Raw genomic sequence first — 17,823 nt, forward strand, 5'->3', positions numbered from 1 at the left:
CTTCGTGGCACTATGTTTGCCAACCTTTGTCACCCTCTCCCTATCTTCAAGCTTAGTTTGCAACCCTTTCAAACCTCAATCTTAACCATTGATGTCTCCATCCTTGCAGTCGGCCACTCAATCTCTGGCCTCCACTTATTTCTCTAAGGTGTCATTAAGTACTCATCCATCTCACCATCATTTGACTTGTTCGAATCTCTCCAATTGAAGTTCCAATCCAAACTCAGCACTAAGATAACCTACTCAAAAATCACCATTTGACCACCTGAGAGAGGGGTTGACGGTCCTCATACCCTCTGGCCTTTCTACAGGGTTTAACATCGTTGATCAATATTCTCCTTGATTGCCTCTTTCAGTGCTACCCTCTACCCTATTACTTAGCCTGACAGACCTCGAACTACACCACAAACATTGCTCTAACACCAATATAGACTGTTGTTTAAGGTAAGGAAAGAGGTATTGAGAGGGGAGATTTAGGAGGGGAATTCCAGGGTTTAGGGGTGCGGTGACTGAAGATTTTCTACTGATGGTGGAGTGGTGGATGTTAACGTCAAATCAATTACATTGTTAAGGTTAAGAGAAACAAATGATGGGTATTAATTGTCTGAGCACAAAAAAACTAGAGGATAGCTGGGACACTGGGCTGAGTGTGAGGAGAGCTGAGAGGCTGAACAAGTCAATAAACTCTCTCAATAAAGAAAAGCTCTGCATCTTGTGAAGTTTCAGCTTCACCAGTTGGGTTGGGTTGGGTCCTATTAACAGTGGAGGGTGGAGGAGGGGTGTGGTGGGGGGTGCGCAACAGTACAGCGCTGTTGAAAGAGAAGAAAGTGCTAGAATGTAGAGATGGAGAGATTCGCAGGCATTGGGTGGAATAAAGCTCCATTTGACCTCTCACCTGATTGTGTTTACTCCAGTAATTTCTAGGTACGACCGTTTCAAAAGGAGTTTCTCATTCTTGTCCACAAAGCTGATGCCAACCCAGTTAATCGCTACAACTAGCTGGTTCTTTGGTAAGGTGGGTCCTGTAAGAGAACAAGAGTTTGTGTTACTGTTTACTGTTGAAGCTGTTTGCCACCGCAGAGGGCTCAGCCTTGCTTTAATCCCCCTGTTGACTGTCTGGTCAGGAACCAGCAGTCTGCTTTTTCTAATTTTATAAGCCTGCAGTCTTTCTCATTTTTTCCATGTCCAATAATGCTCGCATGAGGAACGGATTCCACCTATAGAGACTGCCCTTCGGTATCTCCCCCATTTGCTTTGTGTGAGCCTCGACATTGAAGGCTAGCATGCTGTTTGACCATGGGCAGGCATCACAATGAAGCCTGTTATTGTTCTTGCTGAATATCCAAAGAAACAGTGATCAGGAGCAGAAACACAGGCTCACTCTGTTTTTGTTTTCTGTTTGGTCACATGTGCACAATCACAAACACAGCACAGATACATATCTGCACATGTAACTATGCACATGCACACACAGCCACACTGACCTGAGAGCTGGAGAATGAGGGAGTTTTAAGGGTTAATTTCTATCTGAAGCTAGTTTGTTTTCCTTTGATTCAGCAATCAACTAAAAATTACTTCTTAAATTTAGAGAAGTTGAGTTTCTTCCAGCTTTAAATAGGGGAATACATGCTCTCCAAGAGCAGCTGCAACTAGTTAATTAAGTAGCTAGCTTAAATTAGTTTTCAGAAGGTTGAACCAGTTGTTTTTCAGAAAGTATGAAAACAGGAGGTCCTCAGTGCTGTGAGGGAGTCCTTTCTTTTTCACCCCCTTTTCAGTTTCAAGTAGTTGTCTCTTACTTTGGTACAGGGGAAGGAGCTGATTGGTGGGTAACTGGTAAGTTATTCTACTTATTCTAATTGTAAAAAATAGTTTTAAAAGTTATGGTATGGCAGGTTCACTCGGCTGAGTGGAATATGCATTCTGCGGTACGAGGGAAGCCATGGATGCACCATGTGTCTTTGATGAATGGATCTACACAAAGTGTCACCACCTACAGAAGTTTGAGCTCTGGGTTTCAGAACTTGAGTGGTGTCTGGAGGCACTGTTGTGCACCTATGAAGCTGAGAACTGAATGGATAGCATGTTCAAGGAAGTGGTCACACCACAGATTACAAACAGAGAGGGAATGGGTGACTGCCAGGCAGTCTAAGAGATCCAGGCAGGTAGTGCAGGAGTCCCCTGAATTAATCTTGCTTGCTAATTGGTTTTCCATTTTGGATATTGGTGAGGGCGATGGTTCTTCAGGGGAGAGCAGCCCGACCCAAGTTCGTGGCATCACGGGGCTCAGTGCACAGGAGGGGAGGAAGAATTGGAAGAGCAATAGTGATAGGGGGTTTGATAGTCAGGGTTCAGACAGGTATTTCTGCAGCTGTAACCATAGTCTGTTGTCTCCCTGCTGCCAGGGGTCAAGGATATCATGGAGCAGCTGCAGGACATCCTTCTGGGGAGGGTGAACTGCCAGAGGTCATGGACTATATAGGTGCCAATGACATAGGTAGGTGGCAGGATGAGGTCCTAAAAGCAGATTTTATGGAGTTAGTAAGGAAATTAAAAAGCAGGACCTCAAAAGCAGTACTCTCAGGAGTACTCCCAGTGCCATGTGCTAGTGAGCATAGGAATAGGAGGATTGATCAATTGAACATGTGGCTGGAGAACTGGTGTGGGTGGGAGGAAGTCAGGTTTCTGAGGCATTGGGACTGGTTCTGGGCAGGTGGAACCTGTACAAGATGGACCGGTTACACCTTAACAGGACCGGGACTAATAGCCTCACAGGGAGATTTGATAGTGCTGTTGGGGAGGGTTTAAACTAGCTTGTCAAATGCACTGGGAACCTGAGGGGTAGCTCAAATTGGAAAGAAATAAAGCTGGTAACAGGAAGTAGAAAAGTAGAAAGCAAAATTGGAAGGCAAGTGAAACAAAAGTGAGTATCAACTAGACAGAATTCAGCATAATGTCAAAAAGACAAAGTTAAGGGCACTCTACCTGAATGCATGCAGCACTCGCAACAAGGTAGATGATTTAAAGGCACAAATAGAGGTAAATGAGAATTATCTAATTGCCATTATGGAAACGTAGCTACAGGGTGCCCAAGACTGGGAACTGAATATTCAACGGCATTCAACATTTAGTAAGTACAGGCAAAAGGGAAAAGGAGGTGGTGTTGCGCTGAAATAAGGGATGGGATCAGTACATTAGGAAGGGAGGATCTCTGATCAGAAGAACAAAATGTGGAATCTGTTTGGGGGGAGCTTTGTTTCCTAAACAGCGAAGGGCAACAAACACCGATAGGAGTCGTTTCAAGGCCACCAAACAGTAGTGGTAGTGTGGGGCATGGTATTAATCAGGAGATTACAGAAGCATGTAGCATGGGCAATGCAGTAATCATGGGTGACTTCAATCTGCATATAGACTGGGTAAACCTAATGAGTACTAATGCTGTGGACGACAAGTTTCTGAAGTATGTTAGGGGTGGTTTTCTAGAGCAGTTTGTCGAGAAGCCAGTGAGAGAACAGGCTATTTTAGAGCTGGTATTATGTAAAGAGAAGAGGCTAATTAATAAGCTTCTTGTGAAAGAACCTTCAGAGATGAGTGACCATAATATGATAAAATTTTACATTCCATTTGAAAGTGAGATAGTTCAATCTGAAGCCAGGGTGTTAAATTTGAATTAAAAAATGATGACTGTATGAGGGGCAAATTGGCTGAGGTGAATTGGAAAAATACATTAAAAGGTATGATGGTACATCAGCAATGGATAGTCTTTAAAGAACTATATTTTTTAATTCATTCAAGGGATGTGGGCTTCGCTGGCTGGGCCAGCATTTATTTTCCATCCCTAATTGCCCTTGAAGGTTGTGGTTAGCTGCCTTCTTGAACCCCTACAGTCCATGTGGTGTAGGTACACTCACAGTGCTGTTAGGGAAGGAGTTCCAGGATTTTGATCCGGCGACACTGAAAGAACTGCGATATATTTCCAAGTCAGGGTGGTGAGTGGCTCGGAGGGGAATTTCCAGATGGTGGAGTTCCCAAGTATCTGCTGCCCTTGTCCTTCTAGATGGTAATGGTCATGGGTTTGGAAGGTGCTGTCTAAGGAGCCTTGGGGAGTTTCTGCAGTGCATCTTGTAGATGGCACACACTGCTGCTACTGTGCGTCGGTGGTGGAGGGAGTGAATGTTTGTGGATGGGGTGCCAATCAAGCGGGCTGCTTTGTCCTGGATGGCATCAAGAATCTTGAGTGTTGTTAGAGCTGGACTCATCCAGGCAAAGGGATAGTATTCCATCATGCTCCTGACTTGTGCTTCGTAGGTTGTGGACAGGCTTCGGGGAGTCTAGAGCTGAGTTGCTTGCCACAAGATTCCCGGCCTCTGACCTGCTCTTGTAGCCACAGTATTTATATGGCTAGTCCAGTTCAGTTTCTGGTCAATGTTAACCCCCAGGATATTGATAGTGGGAGATTCAGTGACTGTAATGTCATTAAACGTAAAGGGGCAATGTTTAAATTCTCTTGTTGGAGACGGTCATTGCCCGGCACTTGTGTGGCACAGATGTTATTTACTGCTTATCAGCTCAAGCCTGGATATTGTCCAGGTCTTGCTGCATTTGGACATGGGCTGCTTCAGTATCTGTTGAGTTACAAATGGTGCTGAACATTGTACAATCATCAGACCTTATGATGGAAGGAAGGTCATTGATGAAGCAGCTGAAGATGGTTCGGCCTAGGACACTACTCTGAGGAACTTCTGCCGTGATGTCATGGAGCTGTGATGACTGACCTCCAACAACCAGAAGTATCTTCCTTTGTGCTAGGTATGGCTCCAACTAGCAGAGAGTTTTCCCCCCAATTCCCATCGACTCCAGTTTTGCTAGGACTCCTGTTGCCACACTTGGTTAAATGTGGCCTTGGTGTCAAGGACAGTCACTCTCCCCTCACCTCGGGAGTTCAGTTCTTTTGTCCATGTTTGAACCAAGGCTGTAACGAGGTCAGGAGCTGAGTGGCCCTGCTGGAACCCAAACTGAGCATCAGTGAGCAGGTTATTGCTAAGCAAGTGCAGCTTGTTGATGACCTCTTCCATTACTTTATTGATGATCGAGAGTAGGCTGATGGGGCTGTAATTGGCCACATTGGATTTGTCCTGCTTGTTGTGAACAGGACATACCTGAGTAATTTTCCACGTAGCTGAGTAGATGCCAGTGTTGTAGCTGTACTGGAACAGCTTGGCTAGTGGAGTGGCAGGTTCTGGAGCACAATTCTTCAGTACTATTGCCAGAACAATGTCATGGCCCATAGCCTTTGCAGTATCCAGTGCCTTCAGCCATTTCTTGATATCATGTGGAATGAATTGAATTGGCTGAAGACTAGCATCTGTGATGCTGTGGACCTCCAGAGGAGGCCAGGATGGATCATCCACTTGGCACTTCTGGCTGAAGACTGTAGCAAGTGCTTCAGCCTTATCTTTTGGACCGATGTGCTGGGCTCCTCCATTGAGGATGGGGATATTTGTGGAGCCTCCTCTTCCAGTGAGTTGTTTAATTGTCCACCACCATTCAAGACTACATGTGGCAGGACTGCAGAGCTTAGATCTGATCCATTGGCTGTTGAATTGCTTATCTCTGTCTGTCACTTGATCACTTATGCTGTTTGGCATGCAAGTAGTCCTGTGTTGTAGCTTCACCAGGTTTATACCTCATTGTTAGGTATGCCTGGTGCTGCTCCTGGCATGCCCTCCTGCACTCTTTGTTGAACCAGGGTTGATCCCTGGCTTGGTGGTAGTGGTAGAGTTGGGTATATGCCTGGCCATGAGGTTACAGATTGTACAATTCTGCTGATGGCCCACAGCACCTCATGGTTGCCCAGTCTTGTGTTGCTCAATCTGTTTGAAGTCTATCCCATTTTAGCATGGTGTTGTGATCATTGTGAAGACGTGACTTCATCTCCACAAGGACTGTGCGGTGGTCACTCCTACCGATACTGCCATGGACAGATGCATCTATGGCAGGCAGGTTTGTGAGGATGAAGTCAAGTATGTTATTCCCTCTTGTTGGTTCCCTCACAACCTGCCGCAGTCTAGCGACTATGTCCATTACGGTTCGGTCATTGGGTTGTTACCGAGCCACATTTGGTGCTGGACAAGAAGTCCCCCACCCAGAGTATATTCTGTGGCCATTGCTACCCTCAGTGCTTCCTCCAAGTGGTGTTCAACAAGGAGGAGCACTACTTCATCAGTAGAGGGGTGCAGTAGATGATAATCAGCAGGAGGTTTCCTTGCCCATGTTTGGGCTGATGCCAAGAGACTTCATGGGGTCTGGAGTCGCTGTTGAGGGCTCCTAGGGCAACTCTCTTCCGGCTGTATACCACTGTGCTGACACCTCTGCTGGGTATGTCCTGTCTCACTGGATGGAGATGGTGGTGTCTAGGACATTGACTGTATGATTCCTTGAGGATAACTATGTCAGGCTGTTGCTTGACTAGTCTGAGCCAGCTCTCCCAATTTTAGCACAAGACCCCAGATGTTAGTAAAGAGGACTTTGCATGGTCGACAGAGTTTGTTGTTTCTGGTGCCCCCGTCACCTTTGAGGCTTTTTAGCGTTTGATGCACTTGCTAGGCCATTTCAGAGTCAACTACATTGCTGTGGGTCAGGAATCACATGTAGGCACAGACCAGGTAAGTGACCCAGGTGGGTTTTTACAACAATGTTGATTGTCATCATTAGACTTATAATTCCACGTTTTTATTGAATTCAAATTTCACCATCTGCCATGGGATTTGAACCCAGGTCCCCAAAGCATTACCCTGGATTACTAGTCCAGCGACAATACCACTATGCCACTGCAATTGTACATTTCTTCAAGCCACAAAAACACCAAAATAAATTCAGTCAACTACGGCTAACAAAGGAAGTCAAGGATTGTATAACATTAAAAGGTAAGGCCTATAAAGTTGCCAGAAATAGTAGTAAACCTGAGCATTGTGGGCATTTTAGAATATAGCAAGGAGGACCAAGAAACTGATAAAGGGAGAATAGAAAATGAACGTAAATTGGGGAAAAAACTACCAAAAAAAAAGCTTCTACAGGTACGTAAAAAGGAAACATTTGGCTAAGACAAATATGGGTCCAATACAGGCAGTCAGGAGAATTTATAATGGAGAATAGAGACCTAAATGATTACTTTGTGTCTGCCTTCACTGAGGAAGATACAAGAAATTTCCCAGAATTAGAGATCCAAGAGAATGAGGAATTGAAGGAAATGAGTATTAGTAAGAAGGTTGTGTTGAAGAAATTAATGGGACTGAAGGTTGATAAGTCCCCAGGATCTTATATTCTACATCCCAGAGTATTGAAAGAGATAGCTATGGAGATAGTGGATGCATTGGTGATAATCTTCCAAAATTTGATAGATTCTGGAACAGTTCCTGCAGATTGGAAGGTAGCAAGTGTCACCCCACTATTTAAGAAGGAAGGAAGAGAGAACAGGGAATTATAGACCTGTTAGCCTTACATCAGTAGTAGGGAAAATGCTGGAATCTGTTATAAAGGATGCAATAAATGGACACTTGGATAATAATGATCTGATTGGGCATAGTCAACATAGATTTATGAATGGGAAATCATTTTTGATGAAACTGGAGTTTTTTTGAGGATGTTATGAACAGAATTGATAAAGGGGAGTCGGTGGATGTAATATATTGGAATTTCAGAAGGCTTTTGATAAAGTCCCCCACAGGAGGTTGATTGGCAAAATTAAAGCACATGGGATAGGAGGCAATATACTGACATGGGTTAAGGATTGGCTAACAGGCAGAAAAAACTGTAGGAGTAAACAGGTCATTCTTGTGTTGGCAGGCTGTGACTACTGGGATACCGCAAGAATCAGTACTTGGACCCCAGCTGTTTACAATATACATCAATGATTTGGATCTGGGGACCAAATATAGTTTTTCTGAGTTCATGGATGACTCAAAGCTCGGTATGAATGTGTGTTGTGAAGAAGATACAAAATGGCTTCAAGGGGATTTGGACAGGCTTAGTGAATGGGCAAGAACATGGAAGATGTAGCATAATATGGAAAAATGTGAGGTTACTTTGGTAGGAGGAACAGAGTATTTATTAAATGTTAAGACATTAGAAAGTGTAGCTGTACAAAGGGACCTGGATGTCCTCATTAATAAGTCACTGAAGGCTAACATGCAGGTACAGCAAACAGTTAGGAAGGCCAATGGTATGAAAGCCTTTAGCGCCACAGGATTGGAGTACAGGAGTAGCAAAGTCTTGCTTCAATTGTATAGAAGCTTGGTTACATTGCACCCTGAGTACTGTGTGCAGTTTTGGTCCCCTTACCTTAAGAAGGATGTTATTGCCATAGGGGGAGTGCAACAAAGGTTCACCAGATTTGTTACTGGGATGGCGGGACTGTCCTATGAAGAGAAATTGGGGGAACTGGGCCTGTATTCTCTAGAGTTTTGAAGAATGAGAGGTGATCACATTGAAACCTACAAAATACTTAAAGTGATCGAAAGGGTAGATTGCAGGTAGATGTTTTCCCTGGCTAAAGAGCCTAGAACAAGGGACCACATTTTTAAAATAGAGGAGAAGCCACTTAGGACTGAGATAAGGAGAATTTTTTTACTCAGCGGGTTTTGAATCTTTGGAATTCTCCAGAGGGCCGAGGAAGCTCAGTCATTGAGTATATTTAAAGCAGAGATTGACAAATTTCTAAATACTATTGACATAAAGGGATATGAGGATTGTCTGGGGAAAAAAGCATTGAAGTGGATGATCAGCTATGATTGTATCGAATGGCAGAGCAAGCTTGAAGGTCTGAATGGCTTGCTCCTGCTCCTATGTTCCTAAATGCACTCATACACTCTGTTACAAACTGGATGGGAGGACTGCATACTTTATCTAGCCTCACTGCTCCCAGGTCGCACCATTAGTTTAAAAGTTTAATTCACTCACCAAAATGGCCAATTGTTTGCCTTCGATACTGTTAGACCCAGAATAAAAGAGACTTTAACTAGGCTTCTTTTAATAAACTCAGATCAGTAAGGGGCGTGCGAGCAGACAGGTGACTATGCCAGAGTGAGACGGACTGAATGAGTAGCAAATTAGGTTCATGTGGTAATTTCTGGTAAGTTCTTTTTAGGTTTTAACTATAGATTAAGAATCTAGATCTGACATAGTACTAACCTTCAAATAAATTGGGTTAGCTTGTTAAACAGAGAACTATATGAAGTGGCAGTTATCTGTCAATCCCTGAAAGCAGTTGGTTCAAGTGGTGTTAATTACTGTAGCAGAAAGCTAAACTAGCTAGTGACTCAGAGGGTCTATAAAAGCGACAGGCTATTCCAAATCCCATGATCAGTAAGGGGTGCGTGAGGAGACAGGCAGCTACACCTGAGAGAGACAGAGACCGAGTGAGTAGCTAATTAGGTTCACATGAGAATTCAGTGCACAGGGGAAAAGTATGATATACATAGGGATTATTCTAAGTTCATTAAGTGAGTAATTAAAATAAGTTAACTAAATAACATAAGTAACATTGCAGCTGTGTAATGAGAGTGCTTTTGGAAGCCAAGGCGATCCATGACAAACACGTCTACAGAAAGTCTAAGCAGCTAGAGGAATTTCCCACGGGATTATTGATCTGGAAGCCAAACTGCAGACACTGCACAACATATGGGAGGGAGAGAAATACCTGGACACTTTGTTTCAGAATACAGTCATGCCTCTTAGATTGGGTCATCTGTTCTGGTCAGCAGTGAGGGACAGGAAGATGTAACTGTGAGTGAGGCAGATAATGGGACTGAGCAGACAGTAGTGGAGGAGCCTCAGACTTTGTAATTGTCAAACAGGTGTGAGGTGCTCACAACCTGTGTGGACTAAAGCGAGGTCTGTAAAGTGGATGAGCTGACTGACCATAGTACAGGAAGCTTTTCAAGCAGGGGGAGCAAAAAGGAATGTAGTGGTAGTAAGGGATAGTATAGTGAGGGGGACTGCAAAAAGTGAGAGTCTAGAAGTCTGTGTTGCCTGCCTGGTGCCAGGGTTTGGGACATCTGCTCATGAAGAGGAACTTGCAGTGGGAGGGGGAGGATCCAGTTGTCGTGGTCTGTGAAGGTACCAATTACATAGGCAGGAAAAAGAAAGAGGTTCTGCATAGTCAGTATGAGAAGTTAGGTACCAAATTAAGAAGCAGAACCTCAAAAGTAATAATCTCTGGATTATTACCTGAGCCACAGACAAACTGACAGAGGGCAAATAAGACTAGAGAAGTGAATGCGTGGCTCAAAGACTGGTGTGGAAGAAATGGGTTCTGGTTTATGAGGCATTGGCATCAGTACTGGGGAAAGTGGGGGCTGTACTGTTGGGATGGTCCCCACCTGAACTGTGCAGGGATGAGTGTTCTTGCAAATCACATAGCTAAGGAATTAGAGAGCTTTAAACTAAACAAAGCAGGGTGAGGGATCAAGCTTGGCAAATCATGGGGTAGATTCAAGGCAAGAAACTATAATAGTAAAATGGGAAATGAGAGTCAGAGAATAGCAGGCAGAGACAGAGATAAAAGCAAAAATTACAGCAACAGTTAGGATTGGATGTTACAAAGATAACAAAAAGACAAAACTAAAGGCTCTGTATCTAAATGTGTGTAGCATTAGTAAATTAATTGATAACACACATTGAGGTAAATAAATATGATCTGATAGCCATTTACAGAGATATGGCTGCAGGATAACAAGAATTGGATCCTGAATATTTAGGGGTATATGATAGTCAAGAAGACTAGGAAGCTAGGTAAAGGTGGAGGGGTAGCACTGTTGATCAAGGGTAGCATTGGTACAATAGTTAGAGATGAATCGATCATTAAGGAGATTATAGCTGAGCAATTAGAGAAACTCAAGGTAATCGGGAAAAAGCAGCAAGATTTTGTGAAAGGGAAATAGTGTTTAATCAATTTATTGGCATTCTTTGAAGGAGTAATATGCGCTGTAGATAAAGGGGAGTTTGTAGATGTGTTGTACTTGAATTTCCAGAAAGTATTTGATAAGGTGACACATCAAAGGTTATTGTGGAAAATAAAAGCTCATTGTATATGGTGTAACATATTACACGGATAGAAGATTGGCTGGCTGGCAGAAAGCAGAGTATGCATAAATGGGTCTTTTTCTGATTGGCAGGATGTGACAAGTAGAGTCCTGCAGGGATTTGTGCTGTGCCCTCAACTTAGATGAGGGGAGCGATGGCATTGTGGCTAAATTTGCAGATGACATACAGGTAGGTAGGAAAGTATGTTGTGAAGAGGACTTTAAGGAGGTTGCAGACAGATATAGATAGGTTGAGTGGGCAAAAATCTGGCAGATGGAATATAATGTGGGAAAATGTGAAGTTGTTCACTTTGGCTGGAAGAATATAAAAGCAGAGTATTACTTAAATGGAGAACGGCTGCAGAATTGAGGTGCAGAGGGATATAGCTGTTCTAGTGCCTGAGTCACATAAAGTTATTATGCAGGTACAGCAAGTAATTAAGAAGGGTACTGGAATGCTATCCTTTATTATGGGAGGAATTGAACATAAACGTAAGGATGTTATGCTTATACAGGGCATTGGTGAGACTGCATCTCGAATACCGTGTGCAGCTTTGGTCTCCTTATTTAAGGAAGGGTGTAAGTGCGTTGGAGGCAGTTCAAAGGAGGTTTACTAGATTGATACCTGGAATGAGTGGGTTGTCTTATGGGGAAAGGTTAGACAGATTGGGCTTGTTTCCACTGGAGTTTAGAAGAGTGAGGGGTGACTTGATTGAAGTACATAAGATCCTGAACGGTATTGACAAAGTGGATGCGGAAAGGATCTTTCCTCTTGTGGGTGGGTCCAGAACTAGGGGGCACTGTTTTAAACTTAGAGGTTGCCCTTTTAGGATGGAGATTAGGAGAAATTTTTTTCTCAGAGGGTTGTGTGGCTTTGGAACTCTCCGCCTCCAAGGTTGGTGGAGGCAGAGTCATTGAATATTTTTAAGGCAGAGGTAGATAACCTTAGACTCTTGTTTGGCAAGGAAATCAATCAGGGATAGATGGGAATGTGGAATTCAAAACACAAACAGATCAGCGATGATCTTATCGAATGGCAGAGCAGGCTCGAGGGGCTGAATGGTCTACTTCTGCTCCTATTTTGTATGTTTGCAATGATTTGATTTATTATAAAACAAAACTTCTTTTTTTAAAAGTTGCAGGAAAGGGTTAACACACAATCGTAAAGGATAACTATCTATCCCTTCAAATTCCCCAGCACACACACAAACAAACAAAGGACAAATAGACAGAGGTCTCTGCAGACACAGGTAGCTGAAGGCTAGACTTTATAAAAAAGGATAAAGTTTTCAGGGTTTCCACGCTGTCAATCTGGAGCACCCTTGAGCAAAGACAGATCATTAGTCCTAGTTAAGGCCTGGAAGTTCTCACCAACGGAGCTTGGACGTGGAAGAACATAGAGCCAAATCAATCCTTCTTGTCTCAGCCTCTTGGGTTTCCAAACACAGACAAGTTCCACTGAGATGAGGATTCTTAGCTGGATACTGATAATCACATGGTTTCAGGCAAGGCAAAGAGTGTGAGCTGGGCAACTTTTTCCCCTCCCAGTTCAGTCCCAACTGAGTTTGCAAGAACAAATTCAAACTTAAGTGACTTCCAGCAAATCACCAGGTCTTTGCCTTTACACAGGTTTTTCTCCCCATCAATTAAAGTAATTGCAGTGCAAACGCACCCAGTTCTTCCCCCTCTCAAGTACCATGCTGGTCATGTGATTTCTTGGAAAAGGTATGTTTGTTCCCAGTCCAAAGGTGAACTTATGACCTTTTTAAATAAAAATACCAAGTGTACAAATAATGTACTGTCCTTCCAAATTTTTAAAAGAAATTATTGCCCTGGAAGATGTGGTTTTAACACACAAACACACACAGTAGCACTCAGTACCTGAGAATTTTGCAGCTTCAAAAAACCTGGAAAACAGGAGAGGCCACTTCATGCGAGCAAAATCAACCAGCTGTTCTTCTAATTTAAGTGCGCTGGGCCTCTCACTGATGAACAAGTCCTTGAACAAAAAGACAAGAGATCAGTAAAGATTCAGTGAAACTGATTTACATACATGGAACAGGTAGTCAGGCAGAGAACAGCAGGTTTCTTCAGTTGTTTATAATAGGCAGCGTATAGACCGTACTCAACCAGCCTGTACTTGCAAAACTCAAAATAAAACTTCTACTGTTAGATGTGATTCTGCAATTGGACAGCGCTTGCTGAACAAACCTGAATGCGCTAATAGCTACAATAACAACCAATTTAAGATAATCCGTTGTGCTCATAACAAGGCTCATTTATGCTTGTTACAAGTGACATACAATCGTATATGGGGACTCGTCCTCTGCAAACAAAAGGAATATGTACAAGGCTTGCACCTTTTTTTAATTACCCGGGATCCTGGGGATCCTATATTTCCCCATTGCTTTCTCCTTGGCAACACCCTGGTCAATCAGAGTCAACTTGCCAACTAATCTGCACCCTTTTCCCTTGTAACATATATTGCTGTCGTTGTTTGAAATCTGGCATTCTTGCATTTGTCCTGATGAGTGCAAGAAGAAATGTTTTGGCAACATGTCTCTCTTTTTAAAAGCGGTTTGAAATCTGGCATTCTTGCATTTGTCCTGACGAGTGCAGGAAGGAAAGTTTTGCCAAATGTCTCTCTTTTTAGAAGCAATCAGAACAATTAGTAGAGGAGGAACAGGTGAGTGGGAGAAAGCAAATGGTAGTTAGCAGGGGTTCATGGGTTTAATATTGGAGCCGGGGAGAAAGGGGGCTGACACGCCTGCACCTTCACCTTCACCTGCACACAAAGTAGTTATTTTCTTTACTAGGGGGAAACTGGGTAGGCTCGGGGCAGTCCCCAGCAGTGTCTTTAACTATCACAGGTTTAGCTGGTGAGCCCCTGGAGAACTAGCCATCACACACAGCACAAACTGCAGTCATTCGCAGACCAATTCCACAAAGGTATCTGAAACAGATATTTAAACTTTCTGATTTGCCTATGGACTGGAGCTTACTGCCAGTTCCAGGCATGCACCCTGGGTGCCTCTGGAGGAGCCCGAACAAATATGGTCACCCAGGATAGCTGCACCTGATCCAACCCAATAAAAAAGGGTGCGGCCTCTTTCAAAAGCAAGTGTACATCAGAGTCAAGAGTGAAAAACACAAGGAGGAAATCTTGAGCCAGTAGCTTATCCAAAATACAATAGTCAGCAGTACTCTGTACTATCTGCAGCAGAGCCTTCTTAGCACAGATTGGCCTTAGCAGTCATCTACATGAGAAAGGACCTTAGCTCAGAAAATCAGCAAGTAGAATCAATATGGGTGGAGATTAGGAATGGAAAGGGTCAGAAAACGCTGATGGGGATATTTTATAGGCCCCTTAACAGCAGCAATACTGTTGGACAGAACATTGAACAAGAAAGTATAGGGGCTTGTAACAAAGGCAATGTAATAATTGCAGGGGACTTTAATCTTCATATAATGTGGGACAATCAAATTGGCAAAGATAGTTTGGAAGATGAGTTTTATTTTCATGATAATTTTCTGGAACAATATTTTGAGGAACTGACCAGGGATTAAGCTATTTTAGATTTATTATTGTACAATGAGGCAGAGTTAATTTGTAATCTCATAGTAAAAGATCCATTGGGAAATAGTGATGATAATACAATTGAATTCCAGATTAAGTTTGAAAAGAACATATTCCAATCACAAGCAAGAATCTTAAATTTATGCAAAGCCAATTACATAGGTATGAGAGGAGAGCTGGCTAAGGTTGATTGGGAAAAGAGACTGAAAGATATGGTGGTAAATAAACAGTGGGAAAACATTTAAAGAAACAATTCAAAATGTTCAATGAAAAGACATTCCATTGAAGAAACAAAAATGCAGCAAGAAGGATCCATCCATGGCTTACTAAGGAGTTTAAGGAAAGTATTAGATTAAAAGAAGAGGCTTATAATGTTGCAAAGAATAATAGCAAGTGTGAGGATTGGGAGTGTTTTAGGAACCAGAGAAGAGCCATCAAAAAGTTGATAAAAACAGAAAAAATAGAATGAGAATAAACCAGGCAAAAACATAAAACATATTGGAGAGTTTTCATAAATATATAAAAAGGAAGATAGTATCTAAAGCAATGTTGGTCCCTTAGAAGCAGAGGCAGGAGAAATTATCATGGGAAACTAGGAAATGATAGAGGCAACAAACAAATATTGTGTGCCTGTCTTCACAGTAGAAGAAACATATTCTATACCAGGAATAGATGATAGCATAGGGGCTAAAAAGAGTGAGGAAATTAGGGAAATTAATATCAGCAAAGATGAAGTACTGGAGAAACTTAAAGGACTAAATTATGACAAATCTCCAGGACTTGTTGGCCTACATCCTAGGGTTCTAAAAGAGATAGCCAGCACATCTGTTATCTCTGCAGCTATGATTTTCCAAAATTCCTTAGATTCGGTACCAGCCCCATTATGTTGGAAGTTGTCAAATGTTAAACTGCCTTTCAAGAAAGGAGGGAGAGAGAAAACAGTGAACTATGGGCCAATTAGCCTAATATCAGTTATTGGGAAAATATTGGAATCTATTATTAAGGAAGTCTAAACAACACATTTAAAAGCTTTGTATGATTAGAATAAGTCAACATAGTTTTACTAAAGGGAAATCCTTTTGACAAATTCATTAGGATTTTTTGAGGATGTAACTGGTAGAGTAGATACCTGGAAGAAGTTTACCTGAATTTCCAAAAAACATTCAGTAAAGGTGCTGCACATAAGATTAATAGGCAAGATAAAGTTGGGGGTAATACATTAGCATGGATAGAGGATTGGTTAATGGATAAAAAACAGAGACTGGGCATAAATGGGGCTTTATCAAGTTGGCAAGCCAGTGAATAGTGGGGCTCCACAAGGATCAGTGCTGGGGCCTCAGCAATTTACAGTCGACATTAATGACTTAGGTGAAGAGACAGAGTAATGTATCTAAGTTTACTGATGATACCAAACTAGGTGGAAAGATAAGCTATGAGGAGGACACAGAGGCTGCAAAGAGATATAAACACAACTGAGACACACACACAGATGAAACAACACTGGAGTACTGTGTGCAGTTTTGGTCTCCGTATTTCAGAAAGGATATGCTTATATTGGAGGTGGTACAGTTAAGGTTCGCTAGATTGGTCCCTGGGGTGAGGGAGTTGACATATGATGAGAGGGTGAGTAAATTAGGCCTATATTCTTTGGAATTTAGAAGAATGAGAGGAGATCCCATTGAAACATATAAAGTTCTTATAAGGATGGACAGGCTAGATGCACGGATGATATTTCCTCTGACTGGGGGGGGTTCTAGAACAAGGGGTCACAGTCTCAGGATATGGGATGGACCTTTTAGGACTGAGATGAGGAGAAACTTCTTCACTCAGAAGGTGGTGAACCTATGGAATTCTCTACCCTACAGAAAGTTGTGCAGGCCAAGTCACCGAATATATTTAAGAAGGAAATAGATAGATTTTTAGACTTTAAAGGCATCAAGGGGTATGGGGAGAGGGGTATAGAGGATCGGACATGATCATATTGAATGATAGAGCAGGCTCGACGGGCTGAATGACCTACTCCTGCTCCTATTTTCTATGATCTCATTAAACCCTACAGGATTTTGAAGGGGCTTGAGAGGATGGACGCTGAGAGATTGTTTCCACCGGTCAGGGAATCTAAAACATGGGGGCACGTGGAGGATAAGGGACCAATCATTTAGGACTGAGGTGAGGAGAAATTTCTTCACTCAAAGGGCTGTGAATCTTTGGAATTTTCTACCCCAGAGGGTTGTGGATGCTCCATCATTGAATACATTTAAGTCTGGGAGTCCAGCACAGCAGTGCAAAAGATAAGGCTGAAGCATTTGCAACAATCTTCAGCCAGAAGTGCCGAGCGGATGATCCATCTTGGCCTATTCCGGAGGTCCCCAGCATCACAGATGCCAGTCTTCAGCCAATTTGATTCACTCCATATGATATCAAGAAACAGCTAAAGCACTGGATACTGCAAAGGCTATGGGCCCTGACAACATTGGGTACTGAAGACTTGTGGTCCAGAACTAGCCTTGCCCCTAGCCAAGCTGTTCCAGTACAGCTACAACACTGGCATCTACCCGGCTATGTGGAAAATTGCCCAGGTATGTCCTGTACACAAAAAGCAGGACAAATCCAACCTGGCCAATTACTGCCCCAACGGTCTACTCTCCATCAGTGAAGTAATGGAAGGGGTCATCAACAGTGCTATCAATCAGCACTTGCTTGGCAATAACCTTCTCACTGATGCCCGGTTTGGGTTCTGCCAGGGCCACTCAGCTCCTGACCTCATTACAGCCTTGGTTCAAACATAGACAAAAGAGCTGAACTCCCAAGGTGAGGTGGAGTGACTGCCCTTGACATCAAGGCAGCATTTGACTGAATGTGGCATCAAGGAGCCTGAGCAAAACTGGAGTCGTTAGGAATCAGGGGGGAAACTCTCCTCTGGTTGGAGTCATACCTAGCACAAAGGAAGATGATTGTGGTTGTTGGAGGTCAGTCATCTCAGCTCCAGGACATCACTGCAGGAGTTCCTCAGGGTAGTGTCCTAGACCAAACCATCTTCAGCTGCTTCATCAATGACCTTTCTTCCATCATAAGGTCAGAAGTGGAGATGTTCGCTGATGATTGCACAATGTTCGGCACCAATCACGACTCCTCAGATACTGAAGCAGTCCATGTCCAAATGCAGCA

At 43.0% G+C, this 17,823-nt stretch overlaps 1 protein-coding gene across 1 annotated transcript in view; it reads right to left on the reverse strand.

The window, feature by feature from the left end:
* Positions 1-17,823, reverse strand: part of LOC121287874 (unconventional myosin-VIIa-like) — a 217,143-nt gene that overhangs the window by 88,767 nt on the left and 110,553 nt on the right. The window contains exons 32-33 of the mRNA XM_041205870.1: positions 12,960-13,077; positions 896-1,022 (exon numbers count right to left, since the gene is read on the reverse strand). Coding sequence (XP_041061804.1) covers positions 896-1,022; positions 12,960-13,077 — 245 coding nt within the window. The remainder of the gene's footprint in view (positions 1-895; positions 1,023-12,959; positions 13,078-17,823) is intronic.

This window comes from Carcharodon carcharias, chromosome 2 (genome assembly GCF_017639515.1).
Source record: "Carcharodon carcharias isolate sCarCar2 chromosome 2, sCarCar2.pri, whole genome shotgun sequence".
Lineage (NCBI taxonomy): Eukaryota > Metazoa > Chordata > Chondrichthyes > Lamniformes > Lamnidae > Carcharodon > Carcharodon carcharias.